The sequence below is a fragment of the Cherax quadricarinatus genome, chromosome 72, assembly GCF_038502225.1.
Source record: "Cherax quadricarinatus isolate ZL_2023a chromosome 72, ASM3850222v1, whole genome shotgun sequence".
Lineage (NCBI taxonomy): Eukaryota > Metazoa > Arthropoda > Malacostraca > Decapoda > Parastacidae > Cherax > Cherax quadricarinatus.
The window spans coordinates 14,406,405-14,426,605 of NC_091363.1; the positions used below are offsets into that span (position 1 = coordinate 14,406,405).

General features: G+C 43.5%; 1 protein-coding gene across 3 annotated transcripts in view; it reads right to left on the reverse strand.

The window, feature by feature from the left end:
* Positions 1-8,305: 8,305 nt before the first annotated feature.
* Positions 8,306-20,201, reverse strand: part of LOC128701229 (zwei Ig domain protein zig-8-like) — a 339,665-nt gene continuing 327,769 nt past the window's right edge. The window contains exons 7-8 of one of the 3 annotated variants that reach the window (XM_053794808.2): positions 11,766-11,895; positions 8,306-11,396 (exon numbers count right to left, since the gene is read on the reverse strand). In XM_053794808.2, the coding sequence (XP_053650783.1) occupies positions 10,726-11,396; positions 11,766-11,895 (801 nt within the window). In that variant the 3' untranslated portion in view covers positions 8,306-10,725. The remainder of the gene's footprint in view (positions 11,397-11,765; positions 11,896-20,201) is intronic. The other 2 variants (XM_053794809.2, XM_053794811.2) reach the window with 2 other exon arrangements.

A 20,201-nucleotide genomic window follows, 5' to 3' on the forward strand; every position in this document is an offset into this window, starting at 1 on the left:
GTGCTAATACCTCTGACGTTGAAGCATCTTTTCAGTTGACAAGATGGCGGCTACAACTCGACTCTCAAAACTTGAGAAAACAAAATGCTTTCTGCTTACGGAGAATTTTTTTATTTTTTAAATTATCTTAGAAGAAAATCATCAGTGGTTAGCACGATAAGATTTGTGGGATTTTTAACCCGGTGGGTTAGCCATCCAGAATAACCCAAGAAAGTCAGTGCGTCATCGAAGACTGTCTAACTTATTTCTTTAGGGGTCGTTCAATCTTGTCCCCGAGGATGCCACCCATAACAGTTGACTAACACCCAGGTACCTACTTACTGGTAGGTGAACAAGGATAGCAGGTGTAAAGTGACTAACACCTATGTACCTATTTACTCCTGAGCAAAGGTAACAAGTGTGAGGAAATATACCCCGCATTTCCACCCATGTCGAGGATCGAATCACGGACACTCCGTGTGAGGCGAGAGCGCTGCCAACCAGGCCACGGTACACCTAGAGTTGATTATTTTTTTATTACTGTTTTGTGATTTCTCGTTTTATTTTATATGCGATAAAAATAACCTTACAGTTGCATCATGTTATCTTCAATAAGTTATCCCCCTCAAAAATACATTTTTCTGTCGGGACACCAACAGCCTGATCGATCAGGTCAACAATCAGGAGGCCTGGTGTAGGACCGGGTTGCTGGGGCGATGAATTGGAACTAACTCACGAAATCGTAATAACACGATTGTAAAGAAACCAGGGAACGGGAGGAGTTTGAACTCATGGCCGAGTGGCTTACGCACTGGCCTGGAATTTTAAGACTCACTCACCATGGGTTCTAACCCCACCCGTACCGTGGTTTGTTTCCCTATGGGAATTATATTTATCCTACGCATCCCTGCAATAGCTTAAGAATATTTCTTCCGATCAGCTTCAAACTCTCAGCACTGATGTACTTAATATGAAGATTCGGAATATTATTGGGCTATGTCGTTATAATCAAGACTAAGCGCAAAACCCAAAAAGATCGTACAGATTATTGGGCTATGAAGATTCCAGTCTTCCAAATTTACACACGAAAATAGCGCAGCGGTTTCCATACGATTCTTCAGAATGCGCATTTAGATAGGTTTCAAACTTCCAAAATTGGTGAATCCTACATAGGGAACCGTTCGGATTGTTACTGGACTGTATACACGCTTTATACAGACTGTATACTGATTAACTGAATGTTTTTGTGGTAATTTTTTCCTGCCAAGGAACTTGAGGACGTCTTGTCTCATTTACTCCTTGAGGGGAAAGAAAATTTAAAACGGTTTTAGGCTTTGATGTTGCAGGTTACTCGGTTTTACTGGACCAATTAGGATGGTGTCTGCGCGCTAACGAGAGAATACCTCTTCCTGATTAACCTCATTCACTACACAAATAAGCCGCACATGGGAAAGAGGAGCTTACCACGACGTCTAGGTCCTACTTGGATCATTTACAAAGTCACACTAATAGAAAAGAGAGGAGGCGGCAGTATACATAGGCGAGCTGGCCTATATTTTCTCTTAGTGTGACTTTGTAAATGGTCCACATCGGACGTATTATTATTATTATTATTATTATAATAAAAAAGAAGCGCTAAGCCACAGGGGCTATACAGCGCTGCAGGGTAGGGAAGGAAGCGAGGGTATTGGACGGCAGAAGGGGGGAGGGATGATCAGTAGGTTACACAGAACAGCGGGGCAGGGGATAGTACGGGGGTAGAGGGCAGCAAGAGGTTGAGGTAGAAAGGGCTGAAGGTATCATTAGAGTTTGTGAAGTCAGTCAGTTGTTGTCAAAAAGTCAATGAGAGAGTCCGGATGAAAGGTGGGTCCATCAGCGAGAAGGGAAGGTAAAGAGAGAGCAGCGGAGCGAAGACGACGCTGGAGGTATATTCTGCGTGCTCGTTGATAAAGTGGGCAGTCTAATAGAATGTGGCTGACCGATAATGGGACCTGACAATTCTCACAGAGAGGAGCAGGGCGCCTCTCCATGAGATATCCATGAGTAAGACGAGTATGGCCATTGCGAAGACGGGAGAGAGTAGTCTCCCAACCTCGACACTGGTGACAAGAAGACGGCCAGTAACCTATACTCGGTTTAATAGATTGAAGTTTGTTACCGAGCAGAGTAGACCAACGTTGTTGCAAACGGGTGTGAAGGTGGGTAGCTATTGCAGCAAAATAGTCCGTAAATGGAACACCTCTATATGAAACTGGTAGGTCATGTACTGCTGACCGCGCAGCAGTGACTGCCTGTTCATTGCCCTGTACGTCAACATGACCAGGGACCCAACAAAAAACAATATCTTTATGCTTGGTAGAGATGCGGCGTAGCCAAAGTTGGATATGGAGTACTAAGGGGTGAGGTGTATCAAATTTCTGTATTGCCTGTAAAGCACTAAGGGAGTCTGAGACAACCACAAATGATGACACAGGCATAGATGCAATACGGATAAGTGCTGCAAGAATGGCATACAATTCAGCAGTAAAAATACTAGCCGAAGATAGTAAATGCCCTCGTACGACGCTGTCCGGAAACTGCTGCGAATCCTACGTCGTCAGAAGACTTAGAGCCATCTGTGTACACTGCAATGGCATGAGAATGAGAGTGGAAGTGGTCAAGAAAAAAAAGAGTGGGAAGCTACCGTAGGCAGTTGGGCTTTCGAGCAAGGGAGTGAGAAAGAACAGACTCGAACAGCTGGAACTTCCCAGGGGGGTAGGGAAAAGTGAGATACTACATGAACATAGAAAGGTGGTAATTGAAGAGAAGACAAGAGCGAATGTAGTCGAAGAGAGAAGGGACGGAGCAAACAGGGGTGGCGAACAAATAAAGAATGTCTACTAATATCGGTGACCATTCTATAAATAGAAGGATTGCGGAGATCATGAGAGCGTACATAGTAGCGAAGACAATGGGCATCACGGAGATCGGATAAGGATGGAACGTTCGCTTCTGCATAGAGGCTCTCAACAGGGGAAGAGCGAAAAGCACCAAGGCATAAACGTAATCCTTGGTGATGGATAGGGTTAAGGCTAGAGAGAATAGCAGGAGAGGCCGCTGAATAGATCTGGTCACCATAATCAAGTTACAATAAAATAAGGGTGGAATGTAGGCGAAGGAGAGTTCGACGATCAGCTCCCCATGAAAGATGAGCAAGGGTTTTAAGAAGGTTCAGCCGGCTGTGACAAGTTGTCTTCAGAGAGGTAATGTGAGGTTTCCAGGATAACCTACGGTCAAAGAGGGATACGGGAGCCATAGAGGTACAAAGGATGATCGGAGATGACAAAGCGTCTAGTGAAAGTAATTTGGTGAATTTTGGTACTGGAAAATTTAAACCCATGTGTGGTGGCCCAATTGGAAACACGGTCGACCGCATGCTGGAGAGAAACTGTAATGAGGTGACAGTCAGCGCCTGCACAGGCAATAGCGAAGTCATCAACATAGAGTGATGACCAAATATTGGGTGGAAGACTAGAGGCCAAATCATTTATAGCAAGGAAAAATAGCGTTGTGCTCAGAACACATCCCTGGGGGACACCTTCAGCTTGGATAAAGTCCGGGGAGAGCACATTATTAACCCGAACACGGAAATGTCTGTCAGTTAAAAAAGTCTTAAGGAAGGATGGTAGATTGCCTTGGAGGCCTAAGGAGTGGGCTTGGGCCAAAATATTATACCTCCAAGTTGTGTCATATGCCTTCTCAAGGTCAAAAAATATGGCAATAATTTAGTGGTTATTCACAAAAGCATTACGAACATACGTATCCAAGCGTAGTAAGGGGTCTATGGTAGAGCGGCCCTTGCGAAAGCCATATTGACGAGTGGAGAGACTGTTGTGTATCTCTAAATACCACACTAAACGTCTATTTACCAGGCGTCCCATCACTTTGCAAACTGCACTAGTAAGAGCAATGGGACGATAGTGGGAGGCTTCATGTCTCGTAGTACCCGGTTTGCGGAAAGGGAGAAAAATGGCAGATTTCCACAGCTGTGGAAGAACTCCTTGTGACCAAATAAGATTGAAAAGGCGTAATAGAACTGCAAGGGCTGACTGATGTAAATGTTGTAGCATACGAATGGGAATGTCGTCGGGCCCAGCTGCCGATGATCGGCAAGCTGAGAGTGTTGCCTGCAGTTCCTGAAGTGTAAAAGGCACATTATACTGTTCTTCTCTGAGAGAAGAAAAGTCCAAGGGTGCTAACTCTGGCAGACTTTGAGGAAAGAAACGAGGGGCATAGATGGAGCCCCTGAGAAATACGGACCAGATGATTGCCAATTTCATTGGCAATATCTAGTGGGTTTGCTATATGAACACCGGCAACCCGCAGAACAGGAGCCAGGTCAAGAGAATATTTACCACTTAGTTTTCGTACTTTTTTCCAGACTGCACTCATAGAGGGAGCAGAGGTGATGGTGGAAACAATTAGTTTTCGTACTTTTTCCAGACTGCACTCATAGAGGGAGCAGAGGTGATGGTGGAAACAATCTCACCAGCAAGTGCGTTTAGCGTCACGGATGACACGACGAGCGATCGCACGCTTCTGCTTAAAATCAAGAAGTCTCTCCGTGGTTCTATTATACCGGTACCTGCCCCAAGCAGCGCGTTACAAACGTACTGCAAGAGCACAAGCAGGAGACCACCAAGGCACGCATTTCTGAGAATGCCTGCCCGAAGTTTGGGGTATAGAATGAGAAGCTGCGGTTAAAATGGAGGACGAGAAGAGGTGTAAAAGCTCATCAATGGAGGACGAAGAAGGAACCTCACTAAAAACAGTTAGTTGTGAGTAAAGGTTCCAATTTGCCTGATAAAATTGCCAGCGTGGGTTACGAAGAGGTGGTGAATATGAAGGGGAAGTAAGAATGATTGGGAAATGATCGCTGTCATGTAAATCCGGGAGAACAGACCAAGTGAAGTCTAATGCGGCGGATGTAGAGCAGACAGAGATCGATGCAAGAAAGAGTATCAGTCCGAGGATCAAAATGGGTGCGAGTACCTGTATTTAAAACATGGAGGGGGTGGGTAGAAAGGAAAGCCTCTTACTGAACGCCACGGGAATCACAGTGAGACTTCCCCCAGAGAAAATGATGGGCATTAAAATCGCCAAGTAACAGAAGTGGTGGCGGTAATGATGAAACAAGAAAGGCAATATCCGGGATAGATAATGCCCGAGAAGGGGAGAGATACAAAGAACAGAGTGTATACCACCTATGCAAGTGGATACGGGCTGCTGTGTAATGCAGGGAAGTACGAACAAATAGCTGATGGTACGGAATATCAGTTCGTAGAAGAAGGGCACTTTCATTAAAGGTCCCATCAGGAAAAGGATCTGAAGAATACAATAAATTATAGCCTGAGATGGGATAGATAACGGCAGAGTGTAATTTTGGTTCCTGTAAGCAAACACCAACAGGGAAAAACTGAGAGAGCAACATCTGAAGCTCACCCCGATTATCCCTGAGGCCGTGTACATTCCAATGTAAATAGGCCATGATTGGCAACGATAAAGATACCTGAAGTCCGCAGGTAAGGGTACCTACGGACTAGAGGGGTTAGAAAAGTCCACATGCGGTGGCAAAGGAAAACGTTCAAGCAGCGAAGGAACGGTGCGCTGTGAAGAAAGGAGTTGCGCAGATGGAGAAGAGGAAAGAGAAGGAACAGAGGGTGGATCAGTGTCCATTGATGGTTTGGTCTCTGCAATATATTCAGAGATTGCTTCAAGTGTTTCGGAGTTCAGAGACGTCGTATGGGAGACAATATTGGAGATGGAAGGAGGAGGAGTTTGAGTAAAGATCGGAACTGTAATGGACTGTACCATGGTAGGGGGAGCAAAAGGGTCGAGGGAACTGGAGAAGTGTGGGAGGGGACAGAAGAGGCAGAAACCTGGGAGGTGGCAGAAGAGGAAGAAACTTGGGAGGGGACAGGGGAGGAAGGCACAGTACGTGGAGGAGGATGAACCTTCACACTTGTAACAGAGCCAGAGAAGGGGGAAGACCCAGGTACAGAGACCGGGAAGGTAAAATGTGAAGGTGGATAAAGGGAAGGAGGGGTTAAAGAAGATTTATTGGACCTCTGAGAAGTAGAGGGACGATTGGGAGGAGGTGTCGTACGAGGTCTTGTCGATACCGGGGTTTGTGAGGGAGAACATGAAGAAGTGAGGACAGACTGAGATGTTGAAGTAGGGACATCTGAGCCCAGGACAGCAAAAGAATTAGATACAGGAGTGACTATGGAACTTTCAACCGCAGAGGAGGCTGCAGAAGATGGAACCTCAGAAGTGGGGGGACGTTTTGAAAGACGAGAATAAGAAACACGGGGTAGTCTCCCTTGGAGGCGGAGATGAGAAACTGCCATAGCATAAGGGAGACCTGCCTCTTCGAGGCAACGAATTTCCCGCTCATTTAAGTAGACCTGGCAACGGCGAGAGTACGAAGGGTGAGCCTCATGACAATTAAGGCAAGATGTATTAGATTGGTCATCGGCACCACAGACTGGGCATTCGGCTATAGATCTGCAATATTTTGCTGGGTGGCCAAATCGCCAGCAATTCCTACACTGTTGCGGTGTAGGGATCACCTTCCAAACTTGTACCCGATGTCCTGCTACATAAACAGAGGATGGGAGTTCACGGCTGTCAAAAGTTAAACGAGCCACATTGCATGGGTATCGTCTTCGCCCGAGGGCAGGAAGAACATAAGTGTCTACCTTGAGAATTCGGAGATCTTAGAATTCCAGCTGTTCGAGAATGTCATTGCCACATGTCTGGAAATTCTGTTGGACTATGGTATGGGGCAGAATAACAGTACCACTAAAAGAATTGAGGGAAGGATGTTTTTCGATAGTGATAGGAATAGTATCGATATGTGAAAGAAGAGAAAGATCATGAGCTTGGGTAGAATTCTGGGCTGTGATGATGCGCGTACCACTCTTAAGAGCATGAAAGGAAATATCTCTACCAATATGGCGTAGGAGCGCTTTGCCAATACTATGGTCGGAAAGATAGGCAGTAGAAGAAGTTGGTCTGAAACTGAGTGTGGAGAGGGAGTGCATGACATATCGGTCTTTTCTGAGTAGAATGGGAAGATAACGAAGTAACATCATCAGGAGATTGTCGTTGGCGTTTAGAAGTGGGACCAGAGTCGGTCCGACGTGGGACGGGCTGGCGATTCGAAAATCGCCGCACCATAGAGGGAGAGGCCGGAAGCATAGTCAAAGGAGAGCAGAGGTCAGACAAATCAAAGGAGTCAGTCGAAACCCCGGCACCTGAAGCGGGTGACGAAACAGCACCAGCAAGAGGTACAGGGGCCTTAGGAATGTCCGAAGAATGGCCAAAAGACGAGGCGAGGTCAGAACGGGGTGCAGTAACAATAAGGGTCCCGGGGGTAGCGGGGTCATGGATCGGGTACTCCATGGTTAGGTTACTTCTTTCTTTTTGTTTTTAAGAAAAAAAAGAAAGAAGAAAAGAAAATAAAAATAAAGAAAAGAAAAAAGGGGGGACCGGGGAGGGATAGTTCCTAGGAGGAATGAAAGGGCCAGAAATCTCTCTCCACGCCCAAGAGGACCTCAGCACCGCAAGTAGCGCAGATGCAGCATGGAACCCGTGCCATACCCTTCCCTTCATGCCAGTAAACCAGCAATCCGGGATAGCAACCTCACATCTGCCGAGCTACCTCGGTGGACAAAAGAGAGGGCGGCCGGATATCCACAACAAAGCATACCTCCTTTGTCAGCATAGTTGCTGATCCCCCTTACATGTGTTGTATAGCTTAGCTGAGTATCATAGTACCATCCATGTGTTTTATATAGACTGTGTGACGTCACGGGATGCGCATGTGTACGTGAGTACCTCTGTAACTTTCTCAGTCCACGCTTAGACCTACCAGGCAGCAACACGGCAGGCTGGGCCCTTCCTTACCTCAGTCTGACAATATATAGTGTTACCATCCACAAGTGTGTTTATCTTCAACCATCATATCTCCTTTCGAACCCCCACGACACCTTCAGCCACCACCCCCGGAATCCGAAAGGTGGCTTCCAGAGATACACCCATCGCCCGAAAGACACCCAAAGCCACCCTCCGGGATACCAGAGAGGGATCGGGACATCCCCAGGCGATCCAGATTCCATGGCAAACTACGCCACCGCCAAGAACCTCAATGGAATGGGGTGGACCCCGGTAACCTTTCCCCTACCTAGGAATTAGCGCACCTGTGGGAAAAATCCCAAAGGCCAAAAAAGGAAGGGCAAAAGGGAGGGGTGGGGAGGAGGAGGAGGAGGTAAGGAAAAAGGGGAGGAGGGGGAGGATGGGATAGGGAAGGGGGGATTGGGGGATAATTAGGTTCGGTCTGAGGAAGGAGACCGACAGGTCTAATTCCTCAGACCAAGAGCCTCTTCACCATGCCAAGGAGCCCCCCTTGAAGAGGACGTCGGACGTAGAAGTCGTAGTAAGCTCCTCTGTCCTATGTGCGGGTCATCCGTGTATGTTCCAGTCAAGGCATTGTGTCGTTTCGCGCTCTCAATCGTTCATCATTAATATATTTTGATAACCGAGATACTTGTGCAATATCTGGAGATCGTTATCCTGGAAACAATACCCAATGTGACACAAGAGTCTCATTTAAAGTCTCGGTTTTCCAAGTAATTTAACTACATTAATATATTTCATTTCCAGGAAGATTTAAATTAGTATTGGGCTGTAATGATGCCAGATTAATTATCAGTCTGAATAAACAGTTTAGGAAATCCACAAGTTGATACGACTCTGGCGCAACACTTGAGTATCTTCATTCTGGAAACGTTTCGCCAGTGGCTTCTTCAGTCCAATAGAGAGAAACGGTAGAAGATGAGTTTCTGGTAATCAGTCTTTCAACTTGGTGTGTGTGTGTGTGTGTGTGTTCAGGCCGTCTAGAATGATGGAGTGACTATATCGGTGCTAAATGACTGTGTGGCTATCCAGTTCCTGGGCCTTGGAGAGGTTGACCTACAGCTCCTAGGTCTCTTGAGGAAGTTGGTCTGCAGCTCTACTGTCTCTTGAGGGCATCGAAGTTCAGGGTAATAAAATTATGAAGTACAAGTAACGCTCTATGACCCTTGTGTGTTTAGCGTTGTGTTTTGATTGTAATAATAACAGGGATACCTCTTGTAGATGAATGGTTCACAGAAACGACACGTTGATAAATTAGACACATGTGCAACTCTTGGGTATGGACTGATGAAGCCACTGTGGCGAAACGTTTCCTTAATAAAGATACCCAAGAGTTGCACATGTGTCTAATTTATCAGGGATAGCTCTTTGGGATGGTTCAGCCCAACAAACACATTAGTATTTTTTTTTTACGGAGAAAATCAGAGGCTCAACCAAGAAGGTCATTATATTATTAAGACGCACAGGAAGAAAATAACATCGCCATTTAAAGTTAAAAGGTGGGATCAGAGGTCATGACTCCACCCTTGCAAAAGAAACTTGTTTATGGATTTCACTTGTGTAATACCTGAATGTTTATATTTTAAAAAACGTTTCGTCACCCAGTGGCTTTATCAGTTCAATACGAAGCTAAATAATTAATTGTAGATGATAGATAAGGGATTCAGTTTCTCAGCCTTAAAGTATTTGAAACTGGTGAGATGATGTTATGAAACAATTTGTTGAGTACATTTCAGTACCAACCGACGGGACTAAAGCCGAGTTTCACCCCTCTTTTATTAATGTCACTAATGCTCAATAATTGATGTGACCTTTGAATGCTGCAAAGTTTGTGCTGTAATTTGCCACAGTGTGTTACCAGGTGACTCGAGAGCAGAGCCTTAGGATAAAGAAGAATTAGACATACGCAACATCTGGGTATCTTGTAGAAATTTCGTAATTCAGTGGCTTTATCAACATCAATTCAAGGACATAATGTGAAGACTGTAGAACTATTTACGAAAGACGAAGTAATAAATCCCTCAGCTTTGGAGTTGAAGTGTACCGTAGTCTTGAAGGCTACGGTACACTTCACCAACTCCATCTTCGACACAATCTTCCCATTATGTCCTTGAACTTTATTGATAAAGTCACTGGATAACGAAACGACATGTGTGTCTAATTCTTCATCTGTTATGTATTATGTACCATGTACAACAAATGAAGACGCCGGGTTCACTAGTGAACAGGTTGACACTATGGCCAGTCTTTGTACAGTCTTTGTTTAGCAGTGAAGGTGTACCTGGGTACCGTTATGAATGGTGTACCGTTATGAATGGCACAGTCGTGGAGCTGGACTTTGTAATGAGCTGAGGAGCGTAGCAACTCAAAACCTGTAAATATAACTGCAAACAAAACAAGCTGATATTGATTATTGACCTGAAGGTGGATCGGTGTTGAGGGTGGAAGAGCTGGAAATCCAACTCTGAGCTTGGCTGTACAATGTTATTAACATGAACCATTGACTGATATTTATATTAACTTGGTCAAGTTAATTAAGCTTGTGAGCAGATTACCTCTGCCCCAGCATACTGCGTTTATATGCGTGTTTATCAAAAAAGCATAGAAGGTACAAATAAAATATTGGCACGTGGAACATGTAAGTGCAATTGTTGGGTAATAAGGTAGCAGCAGCATTACTTAATTACGCACCACTAACATTTACATCTATTACTATAAATGTTTTATACAGCATAATGACACCTTCAAACATTTTTTTGTTATTATTTACAAGCTCACTGCCCCCGTCTATAGCGTTGACCCATGGGAACGCCTCTTCCATTCTGCGTGCAAGTGCCACCATGGCACTGATGCTGCAGCTGGTGCATGAAGAGTTGAAGTAATGGACGTGGAAGGGAATTTCAGGCTCGTGTTGAAGAGTGATGTCAATAAGCTTGGGTTGTTCTGCGGAGATGGAGAGGATGTAACAGGAGTCGTAGGAGGCACTGATGAGGATGAATCATAGACCGCAGAGGAAGGCAGTAATAACGATGAATCAGACACCGTAGGCAGAGGCAGTGACGACGAATCATATATAGTAGACGGAGGCAGTGACGAGGAATCATAGACAGCAGACGGAGGCCTCAACGAATTCCGTGTATGTACGAGCTCCAGCCGTGAGAGAAAAAGAAAACTAAAAAACATATGGCCGTGAAAAGCACTAAGAAGAACGAGAAAAAAAATTGTCAAAATTGTTTTAACCGAGGAGTGAAAAATGAGAATCAGCGCCAGAAAAATAAAAGGCAAAGAGAAGGCAGAGAAGCGCAGGCAGGAAAGAGTGCCAAGTTCGCTGGTAAAGATCAAGGGAAGGAGGCAGAGGTGAAGAAAGAGGCAGGAGGAGAGGAGCGCAGAAGAGGAAAAGAAGAAAGGAGGAGCTGCGGCATTCAGGCCGCCCTGCTGGATGGCTGCTTCATGCTTACCTGTGTGGGAGAAATAAGATGACTTGTACTCTTCCCATCCTACCTCAGACATCCCTTTTGTCTCTCTCTCTCTCTCTCTCTCTCTCTCTCTCTCTCTCTCTCTCTCTCTCTCTCTCTCTCTCTCTCTCTTTTACAAAAGGTTTTATAGTATTAGGTTAAGGTTCCTAACTTTATTTACAAGCAAAGAACTATTTCTCTCTCTCTCTCCTTGTAAAGTTACATTATTATTTAATGTGTTTCGGGATGATTGACGCACATTACACACATCTCTGTACATGTTCGTCCTTAAGTAGCGAAGTAGTACTCACGTGTTTAATCATGTATTAACAAGATGGTACATGTACAAGCAGAATTGTTGGTAGTACTCACCCTTCTGTACATGTACTAGCACGGTGGCGGGGTGGGAGCCTTGAGGTACACAGGAGTACATGCCAGAGTCTCCGGGACCCACGGACGACACCACCAGCCTTGTCGTCGTTTCCCCACGACCACGGTCAATCTGTCAACGACACGAAATGATAATATAGTGGTTAAATCTATATAGTAATCAGAAATCTCTAAAACAATGAAGGCCAGATCATAGGGAATGGGTGGTAATTAGGTTTGATTCAAGAAAGAAAATGGTAGCTACAATTCTTTGAGTCTAGAGCGTCTCACCTGCATCAAGGTACCTGTCCGTGATGGATGTGGAGTGGCTGTCTTGTACCTTGGCTTCCTGACTCAATTTCTATTTTTTTTAATTATAAGCGCTAAACCCATGTGGAGGCATTCAACGCAAGATGCGGTGGAGGCTTCATCCTCCGTCTGCTGTACTAGGCTTAAAGGCTGAAGACTCTTGAAATGATCCGGGAATACTGTGTTGTAGGAAGGATTTCAAGTTAATTTCTTATTCACACATCCTGACTTCTTTTTCTTCCTCTTCCTCCTCCTTTTCTTCCTCCACCTCTTCCTCCTCTTCTTCCTTTTCTTTCTCCTCTTCTTCCTCCTCCTCGTCCTCCTCCTCCCGATGACTGCTCGATTTGTGGAGTGACTGCCAATGTTGGTTCAGTGATGTCTGTCATCACCGCAGTCGCTTGTGGGAATTGACGTTACAGTATTCCTCTTGCCCTGCTGAGTAGGTATACCGTTTTATTTTTGGTGTTTAGATATTATTCAGTTTTTTTTTTGGGTTGGCTTTAGAAAACTTTTTCAATAGTGAAGAGGAATTTTCATGATAGCAAAGTCAGGTTTCAAGATAGTTCTCGCAATGTTTTGTCGAAAATACCGGAATAGAAAATGCATCTTCTGTGGAACACTGCACTGATCATCTCACTTCTCCACAGACTCGCGAAATCATAACTCACTGAACATAGTGGGGTTGGAACTCTTGGTAAGCCAGCCCTGTCGGTTCTCTGAACCATTTACTTACATTCCTGTCAGATACAGCAACACCTTGGCAATGACTTACTTCCACCTGTGGGTTTGTCCAAGGGGGCACAAGTTCCGACTGCTTTACATCACCTGTCTACAGTATATAAGCTTCCCCGTACTTCTATCAATACTGATGGAGCACATCAATAGAGCGCATCTCACACTATTATAAACAAAAGCACATCTCACACTAAACAAGAGCACAACTCACACTAAACAAGAGCACCAGCTTGTGAATAATTTAATTATAACTAACAGTTTTATTAACAGAGTATTCACCTTCGTATTAAAAAAAAAAATTCCGATGATCTAGTGTAATACCCGTGAATTATGTAACAATGCACTCTCCTATCAGTAATACAATACCTATCAGTAATACAATACCGTCCAATATAGCTGAAGTATCGTGGCTTAAATATGACATACACCTGGTTTTATGTCAGACAGACTCGTGGGTCTCTAACCTGTGATCATCAGTATCCCAGCCACACGCTATCAACCGTACGGTGCACAGAATGAAAGTTTTAGAGGCCGGACTTCTCCTGCCATCGTGTACTCACGTATATGTGGTTGCAGGGGTCGAGTCATAGCTCCTTGCTCCGTAAATGTGTGTGTGTGTGTGTGTGTGTGTGTGTGTGTGTGTGTGTGTGTGTGTGTGTGTGTGTGTGTGTACTCACCTAATTGTGGTTGCAGGGGTCGAGACTCAGCTCCTGGCCCCGCCTCTTCACTGATCGCTACTGGATCCTCTCTCTCTCTGCTTCCTGAGCTTTGTCATACCTCTTCTTAAAACTATGTATGGTTCCTGCCTCCACTACTTCACTTGCTAGGCTATTCCACTTGCTGACAACTCTATGACTGAAGAAATACTTCCTAACGTCCCTGTGACTCGTCTGAGTCTTCAGCTTCCAGTTGTGACCCCTTGTCCCTGTGTCCCCTCTCTGGAACATCCTATCTCTGTCCACCTTGTCTATTCCCCGCAGTATCTTGTATGTCGTTATCATGTCTCCCCTGACCCTTCTGTCCTCCAGTGTCGTCAGTCCGATTTCCCTTAACCTTTCCTCGTACGACATTCCCTTGAGCTCTGGGACTAGCCTTGTTGCAAACCTTTGTACTTTCTCTAACTTCTTGACGTGCTTGACCAGGTGTGGGTTCCAGACTGGTGCTGCATACTCCAGTATGGGCCTAACATACACAGTGTACAGTGTCTTGAACGATTCCTTATTAAGGTATCGGAACGCTATTCTCAGGTTTGCCAGGCGCCCGTATGCTGCAGCGGTTATTTGGTTGATGTGTGCCTCCGGTGATGTGCTCGGTGTTATGGTCACCCCAAGGTCTTTCTCCCTGAGTGAGGTCTGTAGTCTTTGTCCACCTAGCCTATACTCTGTCTGCGGTCTTCTTTGCCCCTCCCCAATCTTCATGACTTTGCATTTGGCTGGATTGAATTCGAGAAGCCAGTTACTGGACCACATGTCCAGCCTCTCCAGGTCTCTTTGCAGTCCTGCCTCATCCTCGTCCGATTTAATTCTTCTCATCAACTTCACGTCATCTGCGAACAGGGACACTTCAGAGTCTATTCCTTCCATCATGTCGTTCACATATATCAAAAATAGCACTGGTCCTAGAACTGACCCCTGTGGGACCCCGCTCGTAACAGGCGCCCACTGTGATACCTCTTCACGTACCATGACTCGTTGCTGCCTCCCTGTCAGGTATTCCCTTATCCATTGCAGTGCCCTTCCTTTTACGTGTGCCTGATCCTCCAGCTTCTGCACTAATCTCTTGTGGGGAACTGTGTCAAAGGCCTTCCTGCAGTCTAGGAAAACGCAATCTACCCAACCCTCTCTCTCGTGTCTTACTTCTGTTACCTTGTCATAAAACTCCAGGAGGTTTGTGATACAAGATTTGCCTTCCATGAACCCATGCTGGTTTTCATTTATAATCTTGTTCCTTTCCAGGTGTTCGACCACTCTCCTCCTGATAATCTTCTCCATGACTTTGCACACGATACATGTCAGAGACACAGGTCTGTAGTTTAGTGCCTCGTTTCTGTTTCCTTTCTTAAATGTGTGTGTGTGTGTGTGTGTGTGTGTGTGTGTGTGTGTGTGTGTGTGTGTGTGTGTGTGTGTGTGTGTGTGTGTGTGTGTGTATGTGTGTGTGTGTGTGTGTGTGTGTGTTTAGGTCCGGTGACCTCTGTAAGTGGCCTGCGACGTCAACGGACCTGTTTGTGACTTCTTACTTTGGGGATACGTGAAGAGCACATTTTACGTACCACCACTACCTGCAACCCTGGAGGAACGGAAAATTTCGATCACTGAGCCAGTTCTCATAACACCAGATATGCTGCAGAGCTTCTGGACCGAACTGGACTATCACATCGATGTTTTCCGAGCAGCCAGAGAGGTGCACATTGAGTGCCTTTAATGCTACCCTATACCACATGAAACTGAAGGAAATCCTGCATCTGAAGCTACTAACTGTAAACGATTATTCAATAAAGTTACATGTTATACCTATCTGAAATCAAGGAGTGTTTTTTTTTGTGGACACCCTGTATTTTAGATAAGTTTACAATAATTTAATAAACAAACATAATGAAATATATTTTTTTCTTTATATTCAGAATGATTTTTGCGAAATTATTGCATACACAAAATTTTCGCTTGCCTTGTTCTGCAAGACGAGCGTTGATATTTAAGCAAAAATCGCAAGTTTTACCTATTCGGCACGATATATTTATATATATATATATATATATATATATATATATATATATATATATATATATATATATATATATATATATATATATATATAAAGCCTGACCCAAGGAAGATGAGAGTAGTTCCAATTCCTTGGAATATGAGCCCTTAACAGGCATGAAGACTCACTCTTAAAGGGTTATAACGTAAAATCCAAAATTTATGAATTCAGGTAATTACATCAAACCTCGAGGGAGAGAGAAATTCTGTTTTAAAAATTGTCTGGGGAGGTGTACACTAGCCTTACTCCGGTGTACACACACTCCCTGTGTGTACATACACCCTCCCTGTGTACACACCCTCGATGTGCACACACACACACACACACACAAACACACACACACACACACACACACACACACTCACTCACTAAGTTGCTATGAGGTCGTCACTTTCATTCGCATTTGGAAATGCATTTCTTTGTCACTATCAGATATTACAGCATGAAAAGTGCCATACTCAGTTAAAAATGACATTTTACAGAAGGTATGAGGATGACTCTTCTATTATGAATAACAAGAGGCTTTAAATATGTCAATTCCTTGATAATTTGACCAGTAAGTACGCGAATATTAACCTGAGAAACTAATGAAGATTACCTCTCAGATGCACTGTTGATTAATGAATTAAATTTAGTAATTCAAATCTATTGTAGTTTAAGTTTCATTCCTAAAATAAAAAAAAAATTAACATTGAAACAGTGTTTATCTCACTTGCTCCAGTTTCGAATTGTTTGATCTCGCAATGAACTACTTATTTGTTTGCTTGCTATAATAGTTAATGTATTATGAATCACTGAGATTTTCCTCATCAGAAAAGTGAGTCTTCAGTTTAAGTCGTCACCTCACAACAGCTCATTCAATATATCCATTTTCTGTACTTTAGGCCTCTATCAGAAAGGAACTTAACATTCTGGTAAATTCGCTTTCTCAAATTTGTCACAGAATAGGCTTCACTACATATATTTACCTTTAGGTTATAACTCTGTTAGGTTAGGCAAAGTTCGTCAGGAAACAGGACAAGTGTTTCCTGACGCGGGTCTTAGATGATGACCCGTCGTTGGAGCTATCGATCCACCCCCTTTAAAAATTAAGGCTTTAAGTAGATTCATAACTCAGTAACTCTGATCCTTTACTATTTTTTTTTATCCGGTGTTAATTTATGTATCTTACACAGATTTACCTTTTCTGGGGGTCTGGCTGTGTGGTACAAGTACTTTGATGGAGAGTGGGCAGGCTCGAGTTTGTCTCTCGTTTGAGATATTTACAATATCTAGACTTAATGTCTTTACAGATTTGATATGATGTAATTTATAGCGAAACGTTGCTTAACGAAAACTTTTGCTCAACTACACGACTTTAATATTACACTTTAGCTGGCTACTCTACATTCACTCAATGACAGAAGTAATAATGAGCTCCGAAGCAAGTCTGGCTAAGTAGCAAAGGTTAACCGAGACTTGCACTATGTACCCAATTAACACTATATTCGCGGGGAACCAATACATCCGTAAGGGCAATGCTGCGGTTGAGAATCTGAATAACATACGGCTTTGTGTTAGAGCTGAATCATGCGTAACAATAAAACTTTAACCAAAAGAAAAACATTATTCCAAAAATAACTTGCTCTGAAACGAGTTTCTCTTCAAGCGCCGTGGGAATGCAAAGTAATCAAGGTTGATCCTTGGAAGGAGAAAGTAGCTCCGTCTCCTTAGCTCAACATCAAAGCATTGCTCCATGAAAGGATTGGTACCAAATCTGTTGATCATACATTCTGTAGGCAACATATGTCGTATGTTATTATAAGGTATTACAAAGTTACAAAGGTGTTACAAGGTAATCCTTGCATCACCTTGCAAGTATTTTCTTTGTGTGTAATAAAACATTTTGTCTTAACTTGTAAATTAATATGTGGCTTACCCTAGTACTGTATTTTCCGGCATATAAGGCGCACAGGTGTGTGACATATAAGACGATGTTACCAAGCGGTTGTAACGTAACGTTAATAAATACCTGCTAAAGCGTAACCCAAAGCTTAACCTTGGACATATAAGGCGCAGGATGATTTTCCAAGACTTCTCATTAGGAAATAAGTGCGCCTTATAAGCCGAAAAATAGGGTATGTAAAAAGGGGGAAATGAACAGCTATTTAATGCTCGGTAAATTTCTCACAGACTGTTCCAACAAATTTCTCGATTTACGACTCACGAAATCGTAATAACACGATTACAAACAAAACACGGAACGGGTGGGATTTGAACCCATGGCGAGTCGTAAAACTCATTGGCCACTGAGCTTTATGACACACTTGCCACGAGTTCAAACCCCACCCATTTAGCCTGGTTAGGTTAGGTGAGGTTAGTTTAGGCTTAGCAAGGTTATGTTAGGTTAGTTTAGGCTTAGCCTAGTTAGGTTTGGTTTAGACAGGATAGGTTAGGTTAGTTTAGGTTTAACCAGATTAGGTTAACTTAGGTAAGTTTAGGATTAGCCATGTTAGTTTAGGTTTATCTGGGTTAGAATATCCTTAGTCATAAATAAGTCAGTACGGTGCCCTCTTGCATAGTTTCTTTGTTAAATTAATATTTTTTGTTTCAGAACCAGACGTCTGTTTGGTGCCATTCACTGCAACATTTTCTGAAATGAATATTTGTTTCAGTGGCATGTCTCTCAGGGGTGTCCTCCCTAAGCGTGTCCTCCGCAGGGGTGTCCTCCCTAAGCGTGTCCTCCGCAGGGGAAGTTTCAGAACTGCCTACATCTGATGCCCATATCCCCCTTCCCCAGGGTGCCACTCAGAGTGGCGCATTTTGAAACAAATATTTTTTGTCTCAGAGCCATACGTCTATACCTTCACGGTTTTACTCAATATTGTTATGACTCGTTGCTATGTCGCCCAGTTGTACGCCACCCACTGGCTCCTCACCCCTGCCCTCAACCCTACTACTGCCCCTGGCCTTCCCTCCCGCATCCCCTCACACTGAGGGAGTCCAGGTCAGTGCCTGCCCAGGACTCTGTCTCTGCGCGAGTCCACGTCACTCCACCTACCCTGGGAACTCTTACTCTGAGGGCCTCCAGACTCCATCTTCGTGTGTTAGTGTAACTAGTCAATGGTTTAATTTGGACCAAAACGTCAAGCTTCTCTCTCCTATGTGCGGGTTATTTGTGTATCGTTCTAGTCATGGTATTGTGCCTTTTTATCCATCCTGTGAGGTCATGGCCACACACTCCACACATTCATCTCTTATTTAAATTCCTAACCAAGTTCATCCTTCACATATAAATGTTTAAGTGCACTTGATAACTTTTGCATCTTATACGAAGTTCATTTGTCTTATTCTCCATATCTGAACACATAGCTTTCTCATATTCCACATCTTTGACTTCACATAACTTATACATTATAGTGTAAAGCCTTGATCTGCAGAAACTGTATGATCATTATGGGTTACCCACTTTCCCATAAATATAGCATTAATATTAATAAAAATCTTCGGGCATTGAAAGTATGCTATGAAATTACTATTACCACTACTACTACTACTATTACTACTACCTCTACCTCCACCACTACAACTACTACCACTACCTGCACCACTACAACTACCACTTTACTTCTATCTCTCGTTCTACTCCTGGCCACGTTCTCCCCCCCTCCTCCATCTCGTATATATACTGGCTCCCTTCCCTTCGCGCTGTGTAACTAGTTAATGATCGAAGTCAGACCGAAAAGTCATTACGTTCACTCTTCAATGTGCTGATTATATATGTATTAAGACTGTTCTTTTTCAATGCAATTCACAACGTTTAGGAGTGGAGCTGCAACCTGTGTTCAAGTCTCAATTCAGATTCTATTTATCTAAGAATCGATGGATTTTTTGCAGTATTACAATATATAATATACACTCGTCTGATTTTTCTAAAAGATTATGAATTTATATGAAAACCTTAACTGACATTGTTTCGACCATGCAGTGGGCATTATCGAATGATTTCAAAAAAAGTCCTTTTGCATGGGCGAAACGTTGTCTATCTAGTTTCTATATAACTACATGTATCTGTCTTTACGATAGTGTTAGTATCTCAAAGAACAATATGGTGGTATAAAATACCAACACGTTGATAAGACTGTTGTGTATGTGTCTTTCTTATCAACTGGAGGGATAAGACAGGATAAGCAGATAGAAGACTTTATTGTGAAAGATAAGCAAAGAAAACTGGGGAATGGGAGGTTATCTGACCTGATCCAAAGACTGGCAAATGTGATAATCGCGGAATTTTTAGCAAAAGACTTTAGAGCAAAAGGCTTTAGAGCAAAAGACTTTAGAGCAAAAGACTTTAGAGCAAAAGACTTTAGAGCAAAAGACTTTAGAGCAAAAGACTTTAGAGCAAAAGACTTTAGAGCAAAAGACTTTAGAGCAAAAGACTTTAGAGCAAAAGACTTTAGAGCAAAAGACTTTAGAGCAAAAGACTTTAGAGCAAAAGACTTGAGAGCAAAAGACTTGAGAGCAAAAGACTTTAGAGCAAAAGACTTTAGAGCAAAAGACTTGAGAGCAAAAGACTTTAGAGCAAAAGACTTTAGAGCAAAAGACTTTAGAGCAAAAGACTTTAGAGCAAAAGACTTTAGAGCAAAAGACTTTAGA